The 13,903-nt window shown below is 46.6% G+C and overlaps 2 protein-coding genes across 2 annotated transcripts in view; both read left to right on the top strand.

The window, feature by feature from the left end:
- The window catches only part of LOC126995308 (ankyrin-3-like), an 11,094-nt gene extending 1,211 nt beyond the window's left edge, over positions 1 to 9,883 (top strand). The window contains exons 1-10 of the mRNA XM_050854797.1: positions 1 to 360; positions 1,144 to 1,285; positions 1,559 to 1,652; positions 2,728 to 2,849; positions 2,930 to 3,051; positions 3,138 to 3,234; positions 3,428 to 3,655; positions 3,986 to 4,169; positions 5,088 to 5,324; positions 8,480 to 9,883. The exon at positions 1 to 360 is cut by the window's left edge and continues 1,211 nt beyond it. Of these exons, the coding sequence (XP_050710754.1) occupies positions 303 to 360; positions 1,144 to 1,285; positions 1,559 to 1,652; positions 2,728 to 2,849; positions 2,930 to 3,051; positions 3,138 to 3,234; positions 3,428 to 3,655; positions 3,986 to 4,169; positions 5,088 to 5,324; positions 8,480 to 8,653 (1,458 nt within the window). The 5' untranslated portion in view covers positions 1 to 302 and the 3' untranslated portion in view covers positions 8,654 to 9,883. The remainder of the gene's footprint in view (positions 361 to 1,143; positions 1,286 to 1,558; positions 1,653 to 2,727; positions 2,850 to 2,929; positions 3,052 to 3,137; positions 3,235 to 3,427; positions 3,656 to 3,985; positions 4,170 to 5,087; positions 5,325 to 8,479) is intronic.
- Positions 9,884 to 10,064: 181 nt separating this feature from the next.
- Positions 10,065 to 13,376, top strand: LOC126993528 (protein NATD1-like). Its single transcript, XM_050852673.1, has 3 exons — positions 10,065 to 10,250; positions 10,992 to 11,107; positions 12,723 to 13,376. The coding sequence occupies exons 1-3, from the start codon at positions 10,091 to 10,093 to the stop codon at positions 12,840 to 12,842; spliced, it is 396 nt and encodes a 131-aa protein (XP_050708630.1). The 5' UTR covers positions 10,065 to 10,090; the 3' UTR covers positions 12,843 to 13,376.
- Positions 13,377 to 13,903: the final 527 nt, after the last annotated feature.

Genomic DNA, 13,903 nt, shown 5'->3' with positions numbered 1-13,903 from the left:
TACGAGTAAGGACTGAATTGTGAATAATAAGGTCAAGCAAGGAGGGGAAGGATTGGGTAAAGATAAAAAAAGGGTTGAATTTTGCATAAGATCATGAGAGAAGAATAAAGAGAATCGGAAGAAGATATAAAAGGATTAACCTGTGCATAAGATTAAAAGAGAAGGATAAGGAAAACATTCTGAAGATATAAGGGATTGAATTGTACATAAGATCAGGAGAAAAGGATAAGAAGAATTTGACGGAAATATAAAAGGATTGAATCGTACATAAGGTCACGCGGGGAAGAAGATTGTGTGAAAATATGCCGGCTACAAACACACCTTTAATCACACGAGTCATCCCTGGCAGCATAGAAAATGGTGAGTGGTTGTTATCATTATCATTATTATAATTATTATTATTATTATAATTATTATTATTATTATTATTATTATTATTATTATTATTATTATTATTATTATTATTATTATTATTATTATTATTATTATTATTATTATTATTATTATTATTAGTAGTAGTAGTAGTAGTAGTAGTAGTAGTAGCAATAGTAGTAGTAGTAGTAGTAGTAGTAGTAGTAGTAGTAGTAGTAGTAGTAGTAGAAGGAGGAGGAGGAGATGAGGGAGGAGGAGGAAGAGGAGGAGGAGCCTAACAAGTCGAAACACGAGAAGAAAGAAAACAATAGGCTAATAAGAAAAAGAAGAGGAAAAAAGAAAAAGAGGAAAAGAAAGCTGATGATGATAGTGAGGAGGAGGAGAACAAGACAAGGAACAAAAATATACATAAGAGAAAAAGAAAATAATATAAAAGAAAGTAACATCAGCGAAATAACACGAGAGAGCATTCCTAAACCCAACAAACCTTTACCAAAAATAATAAAAAACCATTCACGCATGCTTAAAGCCCCTTCTTAAACTTTGCATGAACCCCTTACTAAACCAACGATCCCTCTAATAAGTGAATCTGCATATTATTACAATGAGAATTATGGCTGGAAATACTAAGGGATCGAGTAAGTGAAATGTGTGATGCATCTACCGTAGAGTTTTTCAGACATACGCATTTGCTACATACTCGTGCTACCACTACCACTGCCACTACTACTACTACTACTACTACTACTACTACTACTACTACTACTGCAGGGCTTGAGGTGAGAGTGGGAGCAGTCGGGCACCATTGGGTTCGCGTGGAGTGGGGCGAGGAAGGCCTGGAAGAGGAAGGAACAGAAAAAGGGGGACTGCAGACTGATGTGGCCCAACCCCCTTCACGGCCCTCAAGCGCTGGGTGAGAGAGAAAGAGAGAGAGAGGGTGAGAGAGAGAGAGAGAGAGAGAGAGAGAGAGAGAGAGAGAGAGAGAGAGAGAGACACGCATACATACATACATACATTCATACATACATTCATACATACATACATACACACATAGAGAGATAGAGAGAGAAAGATGAAAAAATATATATAACAACCTTCTTTCTTCTCTCTTTCTTCCATTATCTATGTTTCTCTTTCTCATATTCCAATTTCACTCCTCCTTCTTCTCCTCCTCCTCCTCCTCCAGGGAAGGCGAGGGAGTGAGCGATGCCTACGAAGACTACCTCGCCCTCGCTTATGCTAAAGAGACCGAACAAGACCAGTACCCACAAGATGAAGACGTGAGCCATTCCTGTAGCAGTAGTAGTAGTAGTAATAGTAGTAGTAGTAGTAGTAATAGTAGTAGTGGTAGTAGTAGTAGTAGTAGTAGTGTTATTTTCGTTATTATTCCTATTCATATTCCTATTATTATTATTATTATTATTATTATTATTATTATTATTATTATTATTATTATTATTCGTTTTCCTTGTTATTCTAGCTTATTTTCTCTCTCTCTCTCTCTCTCTCTCTCTCTCTCTCTCTCTCTCTCTCTCTCTCTCTCTCTCTCTCTCGCACCTTCCCGGAACCCCCATACGCAGAGACTTCCAGGAACGCGGCACGCATTCCCGATTCCTGGAAGCTCTTCTGAAAGCCCGACCAAAAGAAGTGTTGTCAGGAGTGGCTGGACGAGTTGCTACTGTGCTCTCTCTCTCTCTCTCTCTCTCTCTCTCTCTCTCTCTCTCTCTCTCTCTCTTAATGGGTATAGATAAAGGGGGAGCTTCTATTTTTTTATGTTCTGCCTGTAGCGCCGGTAGGCTTTCTTGAGGGCTCCCTTGGACGGCCCCATCCCGTTAGTGGTGCAGGCGAATTTTATTTATAGTGTCTGCCGTGATGTGTGTGTCTTGCTTGGCCCATGCTGCCCCCCGGTGCTCCTCTCGACCGAAGTCGCTGAAGTCAGGGTTGATTCAAGATCTGGGCAGCATGTGGGTAATCTTTACTTTCGATATGGACGGGAAAGTCTTGCACGTTGCCTTCTCGTATTATTTCTAGTATCTTTTCTTTTTAATATAGACGTTAAATTCGTATACAATGTTTCCTTCTCGCACTCTGTTTAGCATCTCTCTTTCCAGTCTCTTTCATCAGCAGCTTTTAATCGTATCTTTCTTCTCAGCATCTCTTTCTTTGCCATCTATCCAGCATCTTTACTTTTTAGCATCAATCTACTTGGCATCATTCAAGCCTTTCTCCTTGTCTCTCTCAGCACCTGGAACACGGATCAATGGGCTCTCTTTTTACCATCTATCTATTTAGCATCTATCTTATTCAGTATCAATCTATTTATCATAATTTCTAGCCTCTCTTCTCGTCTTTCAGGGCCTGGATGACGGACCGATGGAGGAGGAGGTTGACCGCACGGAGGTGTTCACGGACAAGCCGATGAGGGTGGTCACTGTGCAGCTGATGAGGCCGAGGACAGGCTGGACGACCATCTATAGGTGAGGGAGGGAAGGGAAGGAGGGGGGCAGGGGTTGAGGAAGGGATCTGTCTATCTATCTATCCATCTATCTATCTGCAGGGGTGGGGGTGGAGGGTGCCTGGTGGACGGCCTCTCTCCAGCCCAAGAGGTCAAGGTCAGAGTGCTGGTGACCCAAGATGACCTGACCTCTCCTTGGACACACCTCACCGCCAACACGAAGTGTAAGTTGACCTCTGACCCTTTGACCACTACCACCAATACCACAAAGCTGTCTATCTATCTATCTGTTTGTCTATCTATCTTTCAGGCCTTCCAGTGAGCGGTCAAGACTTGGTGGAGGCCGTGAAGGAAAACAACGCCACTTCAGTCAGAGACGTTCTTACTGACCTCATTCGCTTCTCTCAGTAAGTGCAAAGATACGGACGTTCGCTATATAGTCTACAAATGCATGAAGGGCTCTGGTAAGAGTGGTGCCATTGTTCCCTCCTGTCCCTCCCTCGCTAGGCGGTGTCACGTTTCCAGGAGCTGCCGTGTGTAGCCCGACTAACTAGCGTCTTATTACAATCTCCTAATACTCCCTTCTGTCTCTCCCTACAGGGTGGAGCGTGTGGACAGCGTGGTGGAGGGCGGGCACACCTCCCTGGTGGCCGGGGTGGCGGCGGGGGCCCGGGACGCCCTGGCCGTGCTGCTGGAGAGGCGGGCGGCCGTGGCGGCCTCCACGGCGGGGCCGCACCTCACGCCCCTGGCCATGGCGGCGTGGCAGGGGCGCGTGGACTTTGCCAGGCGGCTCAAGACGGCGGGGGCGGACTGGAACCTGCCCGACAGGTGAGCAGGGAGATGGGGGAGCTGCACCCTGACTGCCCGGGTAGGGATTCGAACCCAGGTCCGCGGATTCTTGGCTAGGCGGAGGCGCTATGAGTTTGACACCTGTAGAAGTATTTAGACAGGTGGCTTTCGTAAACCTAACCGTATCTTACCTCACCTAACCTCCCCTATACCTTACGTAACCTCTTCTAACCTTACATAAGTTTATATAACCTTCCCTAAATTTTACCTAACCTCACCCAACTTCATCTAACCTCCCTAAACCTCCCAACCTCCCCTAACCTCCCCTAAACCTCACTTCACCTCCCCTAATCCCAGTCTCGCCCCCAGGAACGGCTTCACCGCTCTGCACTACGCCGTGGCCGGGGGTCGCGTGGAGATGGTGAAGGCGGCGCTGCAGGAAGGGGCCGACCCCAAGCTGCCCGCCGCCTCCCAGCCCATCCTTACCCTCGCCCTCACTGCCCTGGCCGGCGGTGGTGGTGGTGGTGGCGGTGCTGGTGGTGGCGGTGCTGGTGCTGGTGGTGGTGGAGGTGGTGGTGGTGGTGGGAGGTGAGTTGGATGGTTTTGTTGGTGGTGGTGTTGGTTGTGATGGTGGTGGTGTTGGTGTTGTTGTTGATGGTGGTGGTGTTGCTGGTGTTGTTGTTGTTGGTGGTGGTGGTGTTGCTGGTGTTGTTGTTGTTGGTGGTGGTGGTGTTGGTGGTGTTGTTGGTGGTGGTGGTGTTGTTGTTGGTGGTGGTGGTGGTGTTGTTAGTATTCTTCGTGTTCTTGTTCTTTTTCTTTTCTTTTTTTTACTTCCTTTTTATCATCATTCTCCTCCATTATATTTTTTTCTTCTGACTTTTCTTCTTCGTCTACTATTCCTCCTCCTCCTCCTCCTTTCTATTCTTCTTCTTCTGTTTCTTCCTCTTGTTTTTGTTCTTCTTGTTCTTCTTTTTCTTCTTCCTCATATTTGTTACTTTTTCAGCTTACTTCTCCAAATATTTCTTCCTCCTCCTCCTCCTCCTCCTCCTCTTCATCTACTTCACTTCATCTGTTAATCCTCCTCCTCCTCCTCCTCCTCCTCCTCCTCAAGCCATTGTTCTCATTGGTATATTATCACACACTGTATTGTTCTCCTCCTCCTCCTCCTCCTCCTCCTCTTCCTCCTCCTCCTCCTCCTCCTCTTCCTATTACACACTTAGTACAAATTAACAAAAGCGTTTTCTTATCAACAGTTAATTTACGAGAGAGAGAGAGAGAGAGAGAGAGAGAGAGAGAGAGAGAGAGAGAGAGAATGTATCAATTATTCAAGAGGACGCATGATTACGGTAAGGATATTCTCTCTCTCTCTCTCTCTCTCTCTCTCTCTCTCTCTCTCTCTCTCTCTCTCATTTTTACATTTTTACCCCACAGGAAAAAGAAGAAGGAGGCGGAAGAAGGAGGAGGAGGAGGAGGAGGAGGAGGAGGAGGACCACGAGAACGAGAAGGACATGAAGGAGACGATGAAGACAAGAAGAACGAAGGAGAAGAAGAGGAGGAAGAAGAGGAGGAGGAAGAGGAAGAGGAGGAGGAGGATGTGGTGACTCGTATGGTGGAGGTGCTCTTGGAGGGAGGGGCGGAGGTAAACCAGAGAGGAGGAAGAGGAAACACTCCCCTCCATGCCTCCCTCAGCCTCGGTCTCGCCCCACTGGTAAGTAGAGGAGGAGGAGGAGGAGGAGGAGGAGGAGGAGGAGGTAATTAATCGTGTGGGTAAGCAAATATGTGATTCGTGGTTACCTCTTCTTATTGTAATAGAGGAGGAGCAGGAGGAGGAGGAGGAGGAGGAGGAGGAGAAGAGATGACTTTGTGGAGTGTTCAAGAGGTGACTAATAGAGAAAGAGAGAGAGGAAGGGAGAGGAGGAGGAGGAGGAGGGAGAGAGAGAGGAAGGGAAGGTAAGAGGGGAGAGAGAAGAAAGGAAATGTGAAGAATGGAGAGAGGGAGGGAAGTAATGAGGAGGAGGAGGAAGAGGAGGAGGAGGAACGGAGGAACAAAGAAGATGTCAGAGGGGACGGCATTGAGGAGGGGGAGGCAAGGAGGAGGAGGAGGAGGAAGGAAGGGAGGGAAGGCAAGCAGGGATGAAGGGAGAGTAACGAAAAATAGCGGAAAGGGGAAAATAGCCAACGACAAAAAACACCCAATATTTTTTCATCCTTTTTTTCCCCTTATTGATGATGTAAACGGTGCAGTGGTCAGCGTGCCTACCTACAGTTCCGCGGGCCGGGGTTCGAATCCCGGCCACATAAATAATAACAGGAGCCAGGATTTGCTAATAGGATTCCTACTTACACTCAAAGTTGACGAGGATAGCTGTTACTCTTAATAAATTGAAACTATTAACTTGGATAGTAACTTTAAGGGTAAGAGAGAGAGAGAGAGAGAGAGAGAGAGAGAGAGAGAGAGAGAGGATACGGGCCCTGCAGCTTTTCACCCTCCTTCTCGGGCTTGTTGATATATGGGTACCTGGGGACACCTGGGGAAGGTAAACTGTGGTAACCAGGATGTCACGCCGGCCCTGTGTCCCCCGGTGATGGGCTCTTACCCGCGACAGCCTCAAGGGGCCAAGCAATTAACGTAAAGGGGCTATTACATTGGGCAAATTCTCCGTGGGTCTTCAGTCAAACCACGATATCCGCTGGCGTGGTTCTCATATTTCCGTGGTTTTCTGACGTGTCCACGATCTTCCAAAGCTTCGGTAGATTACTCACCATCATCATCATCAGCAATAACAAGAAACAAATGAGAACCACGCCAGCGGAAATCGTGGTTTGACTGAAGATCCACGGAAAATGTGCCCAGTGTAATCCCCTTTACCAGATTACCGTACGCATAACATTGTATTCTCCGGTTTCTGGCCCATATATTGCAAAAAAGAGCATCAATAATTACCGATTTTAACGACAATTATAAATGCATATCGTTATCTTTGTGGGTGCGATAGTTTTTGGTCAGATTCGGCAAAACAATACGCCGAGTACGAGAATTTGGTAACGTTTAGGCCAATGCGACGGATATGAGCACCGAGGCCACGCGCAGCTATAGCGTACAACAATTATAAATGCATATCGTTGTCTCTGTGGGTACGACAGTTTTTGGTCAGATTCGGCAAAAACAATACGCCAAGTACGAGAATCTGGTAACGTTGGGGTCAGTGCATCGGATATGAGCACTGAGGCCACGCGCAGCTATAGCGTATGCCCCAAACTTCACCAAAAAACGGAGAAACGAAAACGAAAACAAACACGCAGCTTCTCTCCATCGCTCCCATTTCTTAACCCGTTATAGAAAGCAATAAATAGAGGAATTTTTCGGATTCTTTACAGGAGCAACGAGTAGCGGGCTTTTTTAATGTTTCCTTTTTGTTGTGCCCTTTGCTGTAAAAAATAAGAAAAGAAAATAAAGAACAAAAATAAATAAACTGATCAACAAATAACTAACTCGGTCAATGGATAAATAAATAAATATATCCACAAATACACCGACGCCGCCTTCTCCTCCTCCGTCTCCGCCGCCGCCGCCGTCTCCCTCATGACCCGCGCCTCAAGGTCACCCGCAGCGCCTCGCCCGGCAACGTGACCCAGCAGGACCTCAGCTTTAAGACCCCAGCCACCTCCACCTCGACGCCCTGCCCGCCTCTGTCTGGCTTCCCGCACCTCTCGCTCTCCCTCTCTCCCGCTCTTGATTTCTCTGTGTCTCTGTTGATTTCTCTCTCTCTCTCTCTCTCTCTCTCTCTCTCTCTCTCTCTCTTGTTTATTTCTTCTTTCTTCTCTTTTTTCACTTAATTCAAATCTAAAGGAGAGAAATGAGGGAAAAAAGTGAAGGAATGATGAGAGAGAGAGAGAGAGAGAGAGAGAGAGAGAGAGAGAGAGAGAGAGAGAGAGAGAAAAGGGGGGAGGTTGCAAGCTGAGCGGCCTATGAAGGGAGAGGAAAGAGAGAGAGGGGAGGAGGAAGGAGGGAGAGGGAGGCTGCAGTCGAGACAAGAGGAGGAGGAGGAGGAGGCAAGCAGGTCGAGGAGTGCGTGTGTGCGTTCATGTGCGTGTGTGTGTGCCTGTGTGTGCGTGTGTGTGTGCGTCTAGACTTGGAGGAGGAGGAGGAGGAGGAGGTGAAGGTGCTGGTGGCCTACTTTCCAGGGCAGACAGACGGAGGAAGGAGAGCGCCCCCCCCCCCCCCTCTCTCTCTCTCTCTCTCTCTCTCTGGTCTTTGTGTAGCTCGATCAATTTGTGGGGAAGTCATGAGAGGGGGTGAGGGGGAGGAGGGGGTGGGGAGAGGAGGGGAGGGGGGCGGCTGGTGCATGCGCGCGAGTGTCCGAGAGAGCGAGAGAAGGGGGGGGTGGGGGGTGGGGGGAAAGAGAGAGCAGGGAAAGAGGGGGCGGGTTATGTAAGAGAGAGAGAGAGAGAGAGATGCGCACAGAAGCATTACGCAGGTGCAGCGGCTATGAACAATGCAGGAGAGAGAGAGAGAGAGAGAGAGAGAGAGAGAGAGAGAGAGAGAGAGAGAGAGAGAGACTCCTACAAGACTATTACATCACTAATAATAATTACACGTTTAACACATTAATAATTCATACACAAAATAAATAAATAGATAAACAACAACAACACCTACAACCACTACAACAACTAATACAACAACAACTACTACTGCATTAGGAAAGTCCATTAATAAACCTTCTTAAGTAATATCATAGTCTAACCTTGCTACAACAACTACTACAGCATTAGGAAAGGCTATTGATGAACCTTCTTAAGTAATACCATATCCTTATCCTATCCTAACCTCATTCTGTCTTTCCCGGCCTTTCCTTGCAGGCCCGCCGACTGGTTGCCGCCGGTGCCGACCCTCACGTGGCCAACGGTCGCGGGTACACGCCCACGCACATGGCGCTCCTGACGCGGCACTCCCTGGACACGGCCACGCCCAGGGACGAGGATAAGCCGGCTATGGGGGAGCTCGAGGCCCTAGCGAACCTGGCGGAGGATTAGATACAGTGTTACTAGTGTTAAGTCAATTATCTCCCAACAATCAATCGATGGAGGCATACGCCTGGAGATGCGTCCCCTCGCCCACCGCACGACGCCAAAACCGGGGGTCCCTCCGGGCATGTGTCCATGCAGGCCCTATACCAAGTACCTCGCGGCAGGATCTATCGACTTGCTCGAGCCACGAACTTTGTGGGCGTCCCCTTGCCTTCATTCAAGGTTATGTCTTACAGATCGAGGCAACCCGATGAGCAGGTCGGCTTCTGCGCGCCACGTGCCTCTACAGCCTGAATTGACGTTAACAGACGATGCAGGTAATAGGCCTTCAATCAGTTTCACGGAGTAGGAATTGATCGCCGTTTGACACAGTCATTCAAGCGATATCCCATGATTATATGCAGGCACTTATTACCAAAGACATCAATCCATTTCTCCACGTCACTATATATTCGATTTCCATGCTGAGCGCGGATGACACTTATCATATATCCCGTATTGAATAAGAGAGAGAAAAAAAGGATTTTAATTCCCCATGTATTAGCCTTATATTAACAAAAACATCTGCGTGATGCTATGATAAGATAGATAGATAAGTATATGGAGATAGGCAGGTATAGATAGTGAGGGGGGAGAGAGTGAAGGAGGGAAAGAGAGACAAAGGAAGGGACACCAATAAAAAAATATAAAAAAGTCGCAGGTTTCCTCAAGTCTCCTCAGTGACCTTTCACCGCTGAAATAAAGTCGCAGGTTCTTCGGGCCTCCTCAGTGACCTTTCCTCGACTTGCGTACACGACCCCCACGACCTTTTTCCTAGCTCCTCGTCTAAGTGCTGCCCCCTCCTCCTCCTCCGCCGCCAGCTTCCATAACCCTTTCTCTTACTGCTGCAGGTATTTTCCTTTCTCTTTATATCCCCTTCCTCCTTCTCCTCCTCATCATCATCATCGGCATTCATGTTCCTCATCTTTCTCATCTTTTTTCGCACCCTCTTCTTCTCCTCTAACCTATACATCCTTTTCCTCCTCTCTCTCGTACTTTTTTCTCATCCTTTTCCTCCCCTTTCTCCTTCTCTACATCCTTTTAATTCCTTCTCCTCCTCCACTTTCTCCTCTTCCTCTTCCTCTAGTCTATACATCTTTTTTCACCTTAAATTCTCCTCCTCTTTCTCTTCCTTCTCATCATGCATTCTTTTTCCTCCTCCTCCTTTTCTTTCTCTTCTTCAATCCTTTGTCTCCTTCTCTTAATTTCTCCTCTCCCTCCTCCTCTTTCTCCTCTTCTTCCTCCTCTGCGTCCTTATCCTTCCGTTTTTCGTCTTTTTTTGCATCCTTCTCCTCCTCCATCCATCCTAGAGAGAGAGAGAGAGAGAGAGAGAGAAGGGGGGTGAGGAGGGGGAGGGGGAGTGCACCGTGACACTTGAGATAAACATTCATCGTCATCATCAGCATGCAGCGCCGTGTCATAGGGGACGGCCGAGCACTATTAACAAGATTTACCGCTGGTTTACCGTCGGCAGCGAGACAGATGACCTCCACCAGCGCCAAGGAAGACCTCAAGATTGTTCATGACGAGGCAAACATGGAATTCTACATCAAACTTGGCAGACGTGAGTATTGTGCGTGTTTGTAACGGGGTAACTTTTCTGTGTCGGGATGATTAAAAATAGTTGAAGATACGTAATTTGGAGAGATGGGTAAAAATAAACGGTTCGGAGACTAAGATTGAGATGATTTGGACATGTGTAGAGGCGAAGACATGTTGGGTATATCAGGGGAAGGATGCTGGGGATGGTTTGGACATGGGTGGAGGAGATGTTGCATATGTTAGGAGAAGGATGCTGGGGATCGTCTGGACAAGAGTGAAGGAGAGATGCTGGGTATATCAGGGGAAGGATGCTGGGGATGGTCTGGACATGGGTGGAGGAGGAGAGATGCTACATATGTTAGGAGAAGGATGCTGGGGATCGTCTGGACAAGAGTGAAGGAGAGATGCTGGGTATATCAGGGGAAGGATGCTGGGGATGGTTTAGAATAGATGGAAATGGATGATCACAGGGAAATATGAGTCTTTTGTATGTATTAAGAGAGAAAAATACAGACAGAGAGGCAGGGAAAAAAAAGGTGTGTGTGTGTGTGTGTGTGTAGGAATGGTATGTGTGTAAGAAAACAGAGAGAGAAAGAGTCTTAAGGAAAATATAATGTGTGTGTGTGTGTGTGTGTGTGAGAGAGAGAGAAAACTAATGTGTGTGTAGGAACTTTTTTGTGTGTTTAGGAACTGTGTAGGAAACTAATACATCCATCCTCTTTTCTCTTTCTCTCTCTCTCTCCTCCTCCTCCTCCTCCTCCAGACAAGGCCTATCTCCAGTACGACATCCTGGACCCTCAGACTCAGGCCGTGGATCTCCAGCACACGGTGGTTCCGGAGGCCTTCAGGGGGCAGGGCATAGCCAAGGTCTTAGCCAAGGTAATTGGGGACAGAGATAGCGTGCCAAGGTGATAATGGAGAGAGTATGTTAAAGTAAAGGAGATGGAGACAGAGTATGTTCAGATAAAGGGGATGGAGATAAAGTATGTTAAGGTAATGGGGATAGCGTGCCAAAATAATGGGTAAGGGGATATAGGTATGGGGACAGAAATCAATTATGTTTTTTTTGTTAACCTTGTAGCAGCGACGGGCCAAATTTGTGGCTTTAACGTGCAACAGTGACAGGCCAAATTTGTGGCTTTAACGTGCAACAGTGACAGGCCAAATTTGTGGCTTTAACGTGCAACAGTGACAGGCCAAATTTGTGGCTTTACCATGCAACAGTGACAGGCCAAATTTGTGGCTTTACCATGTAGCAGCGACGGGCCAAATTTGTGCCATGATATAAACCCCCCAAAATAGATGGTACATAATCTGATCAGAAATGCTTTGCTATATAATATGAAATGGTTTGTATGAGGGGTGATTTTTTCTCATTTTGCTCGCTTAGAGGGACCATTAAGAAACATGATCCCCGCTGCTACCAAGTTAATTTTAGAGTAAAGGCGACAGCTCAAGGGAAAATACATATACAGAAGAAAGGCTGCCAGTTCTTGTGCATTATTTGTTATTCTTTTGTAAGTGAAAAAATATATCATGATTTTTTTGTTGATTTTTTGAACCACAAGATTGAGCTCACTAATGCTCTCTCTAACTCTCTCGTGCGTTCGTGCAAATATTGTCTGTTGTATTTGATTACATTAAATGATCTTAAAAATTCACCCACAAACTTTAGGGACAAGATAGAACTTAGTAATGCTCTCTTTCTTTCTCTTTCCCCCTCTCTCTGGTAAAATTTCTTGCAAGCTCACCCACACTTCTAAGGACAAACTGAACTGACTACTAATCCTCTCTTTCTCTTTTCCTCTTCATCTTTCTCGCTCACTCCTCCCTCTGTCTCTGCTCATCTTTCTTGCTCACTCCTCCCTGTCTCTGCTCATCTTTCTCGCTCACTCCTCCCTGTCTCTGCTCATCTTTCTCGCTCACTCCTCCCTGTCTCTGCTCATCTTTCTCGCTCACTCCTCCCTCTGTCTCTGCTCATCTTTCTCGCTCACTCCTCCCTGTCTCTGCTCATCTTTCTCGCTCACTCCTCCCTGTCTCTGCTCATCTTTCTCACTCACTCCTCCCTGTCTCTGCTCATCTTTCTCCCTCACTCCTCCCTGTCTCTGCTCATCTTTCTCACTCACTCCTCCCTGTCTCTGCTCATCTTTCTCGCTCACTCCTCCCTGTCTCTGCTCATCATTCTCACTCACTCCTCCCTGTCACAGCTCATCTTTCTCACTCACTCCTCCCTGTCTCTGCTCATCTTTCTCGCTCACTCCTCCCTGTCTCTGCTCATCTTTCTCCCTCACTCCTCCCTGTCTCTGCTCATCTTTCTCACTCACTCCTCCCTGTCTCTGCTCATCTTTCTCACTCACTCCTCCCTGTCTCTGCTCATCTTTCTCACTCACTCCTCCCTGTCTCTGCTCATCTTTCTCGCTCACTCCTCCCTGTCTCTGCTTTGCCTCTCATAATAACAATAACAACTTTCTCCCTTTCCCTCTTACTTTTCCAGGAGGTGTTTGAGCATTTCATTGGCCAGGATCGAGAGATGAAGCTAACGTGCTGGTACCTCAAGAAGTACTACAAGGACAACCCGCTGCCAGAGTACACAGCCAAGGTGATCCCATCCTAGCACCAGGGAGAGGATTGGATGCTGTACACTGTTTGAAGAGGTCCACAATAGTAATAAGTGTTGGTACATCTATATACTGTACTGCACTTCCATTCTAGTAGCAAAAAGGAAAGGGTTGGATACTGTACACTGTCTTAAGAGGTGCACAATAGTAATAAGTGTTGGTACCTACATATATATACTGTACTGCACTTCCATTCTAGTACCAAAAAGGAAAGGGTTGGATACTGTACACTGTCTTATCCACAATACTAGTAATAAGTGTTGGGGTATGTACTGTATTCCCAAAGTGCTATCCTTGGAGGGTGTAAATATGTATACTTCACCAAATAAGTATGCAACAATATTTACGGGTCTAGCTCATATCTCAGAACTTAATATCCCTAAGAAAATTACTACCTCTTTACTATGTACTTTCTAATGGTCTTTTAATTAATGATATAAAGTTAGTGAAGGCTTAAGTTACTACTACATGCCTCACTACTTCTTCATAACTGTAGTACCTTCACAACCCAATTACATTATTCTCCTATACCTCAGAGTTTGATATCCCAAAGAAAAAGACTATTGCTTCACTACATCTTCAGAACTATGATTACTGTGTGTGTGTGTGTGTGTGTGTGTGTGTGTGTGTGTGTGTGTGTGTGTGTGTGTGTGTGTGTGTGTGTGTGTGTGTGTGTAGTTACCCCAGCCTCCCTTCACCCAGCATCCCAAGAACAGAAAGAGGAAAAAAAAGAAAGAAAAGGAAAGAGGAAAGATTTTAGTTAACTCAGTTCAACCAATGTGTGTGTGTGTGTGTGTGTGTGTGTGTGTGTGTGTGTGTGTGTAGCTACCCCAGCCTCCCTTCACCCAACATCCCAAGAACAGAAAGAGGAAAAAGGTAAAAAAAGAAAAGGAGAGAGGAAAGATTTTAGTTTACTTAGTTCAACCAATATGTGTGTGTGTGTGTGTGTGTGTGTGTGTGTGTTCTACTGTGCACAAAGGCCTACAACAGCGTGTCATCCTTACATACATAGGGTGAGTGAGGCGGCTGTGTGTCTGTCTGTCTGTCTGTGTCCTCT

Source organism: Eriocheir sinensis, chromosome 7 (genome assembly GCF_024679095.1).
Source record: "Eriocheir sinensis breed Jianghai 21 chromosome 7, ASM2467909v1, whole genome shotgun sequence".
NCBI lineage: Eukaryota > Metazoa > Arthropoda > Malacostraca > Decapoda > Varunidae > Eriocheir > Eriocheir sinensis.
The sequence above is the reverse complement of the archived record's forward strand: the minus strand, read 5'-3'. Positions and strand labels throughout refer to the sequence as shown.

What these genes read in the sequence shown, in the direction of transcription:
- LOC126993528 (XM_050852673.1), top strand. Translation starts at nt 10,091, where the DNA reads ATGCAGCGCCGTGTCATAGGGGACGGCCGAGCACTATTAACAAGATTT. An exon ending in CTACATCAAACTTGGCAGAC is followed by an intron (nt 10,251 to 10,991) that starts GTGAGTATTGTG and finishes CTCCTCCTCCAG; the next exon opens with ACAAGGCCTATCTCCAGTAC. An exon ending in TAGCCAAGGTCTTAGCCAAG is followed by an intron (nt 11,108 to 12,722) that starts GTAATTGGGGAC and finishes TTACTTTTCCAG; the next exon opens with GAGGTGTTTGAGCATTTCAT.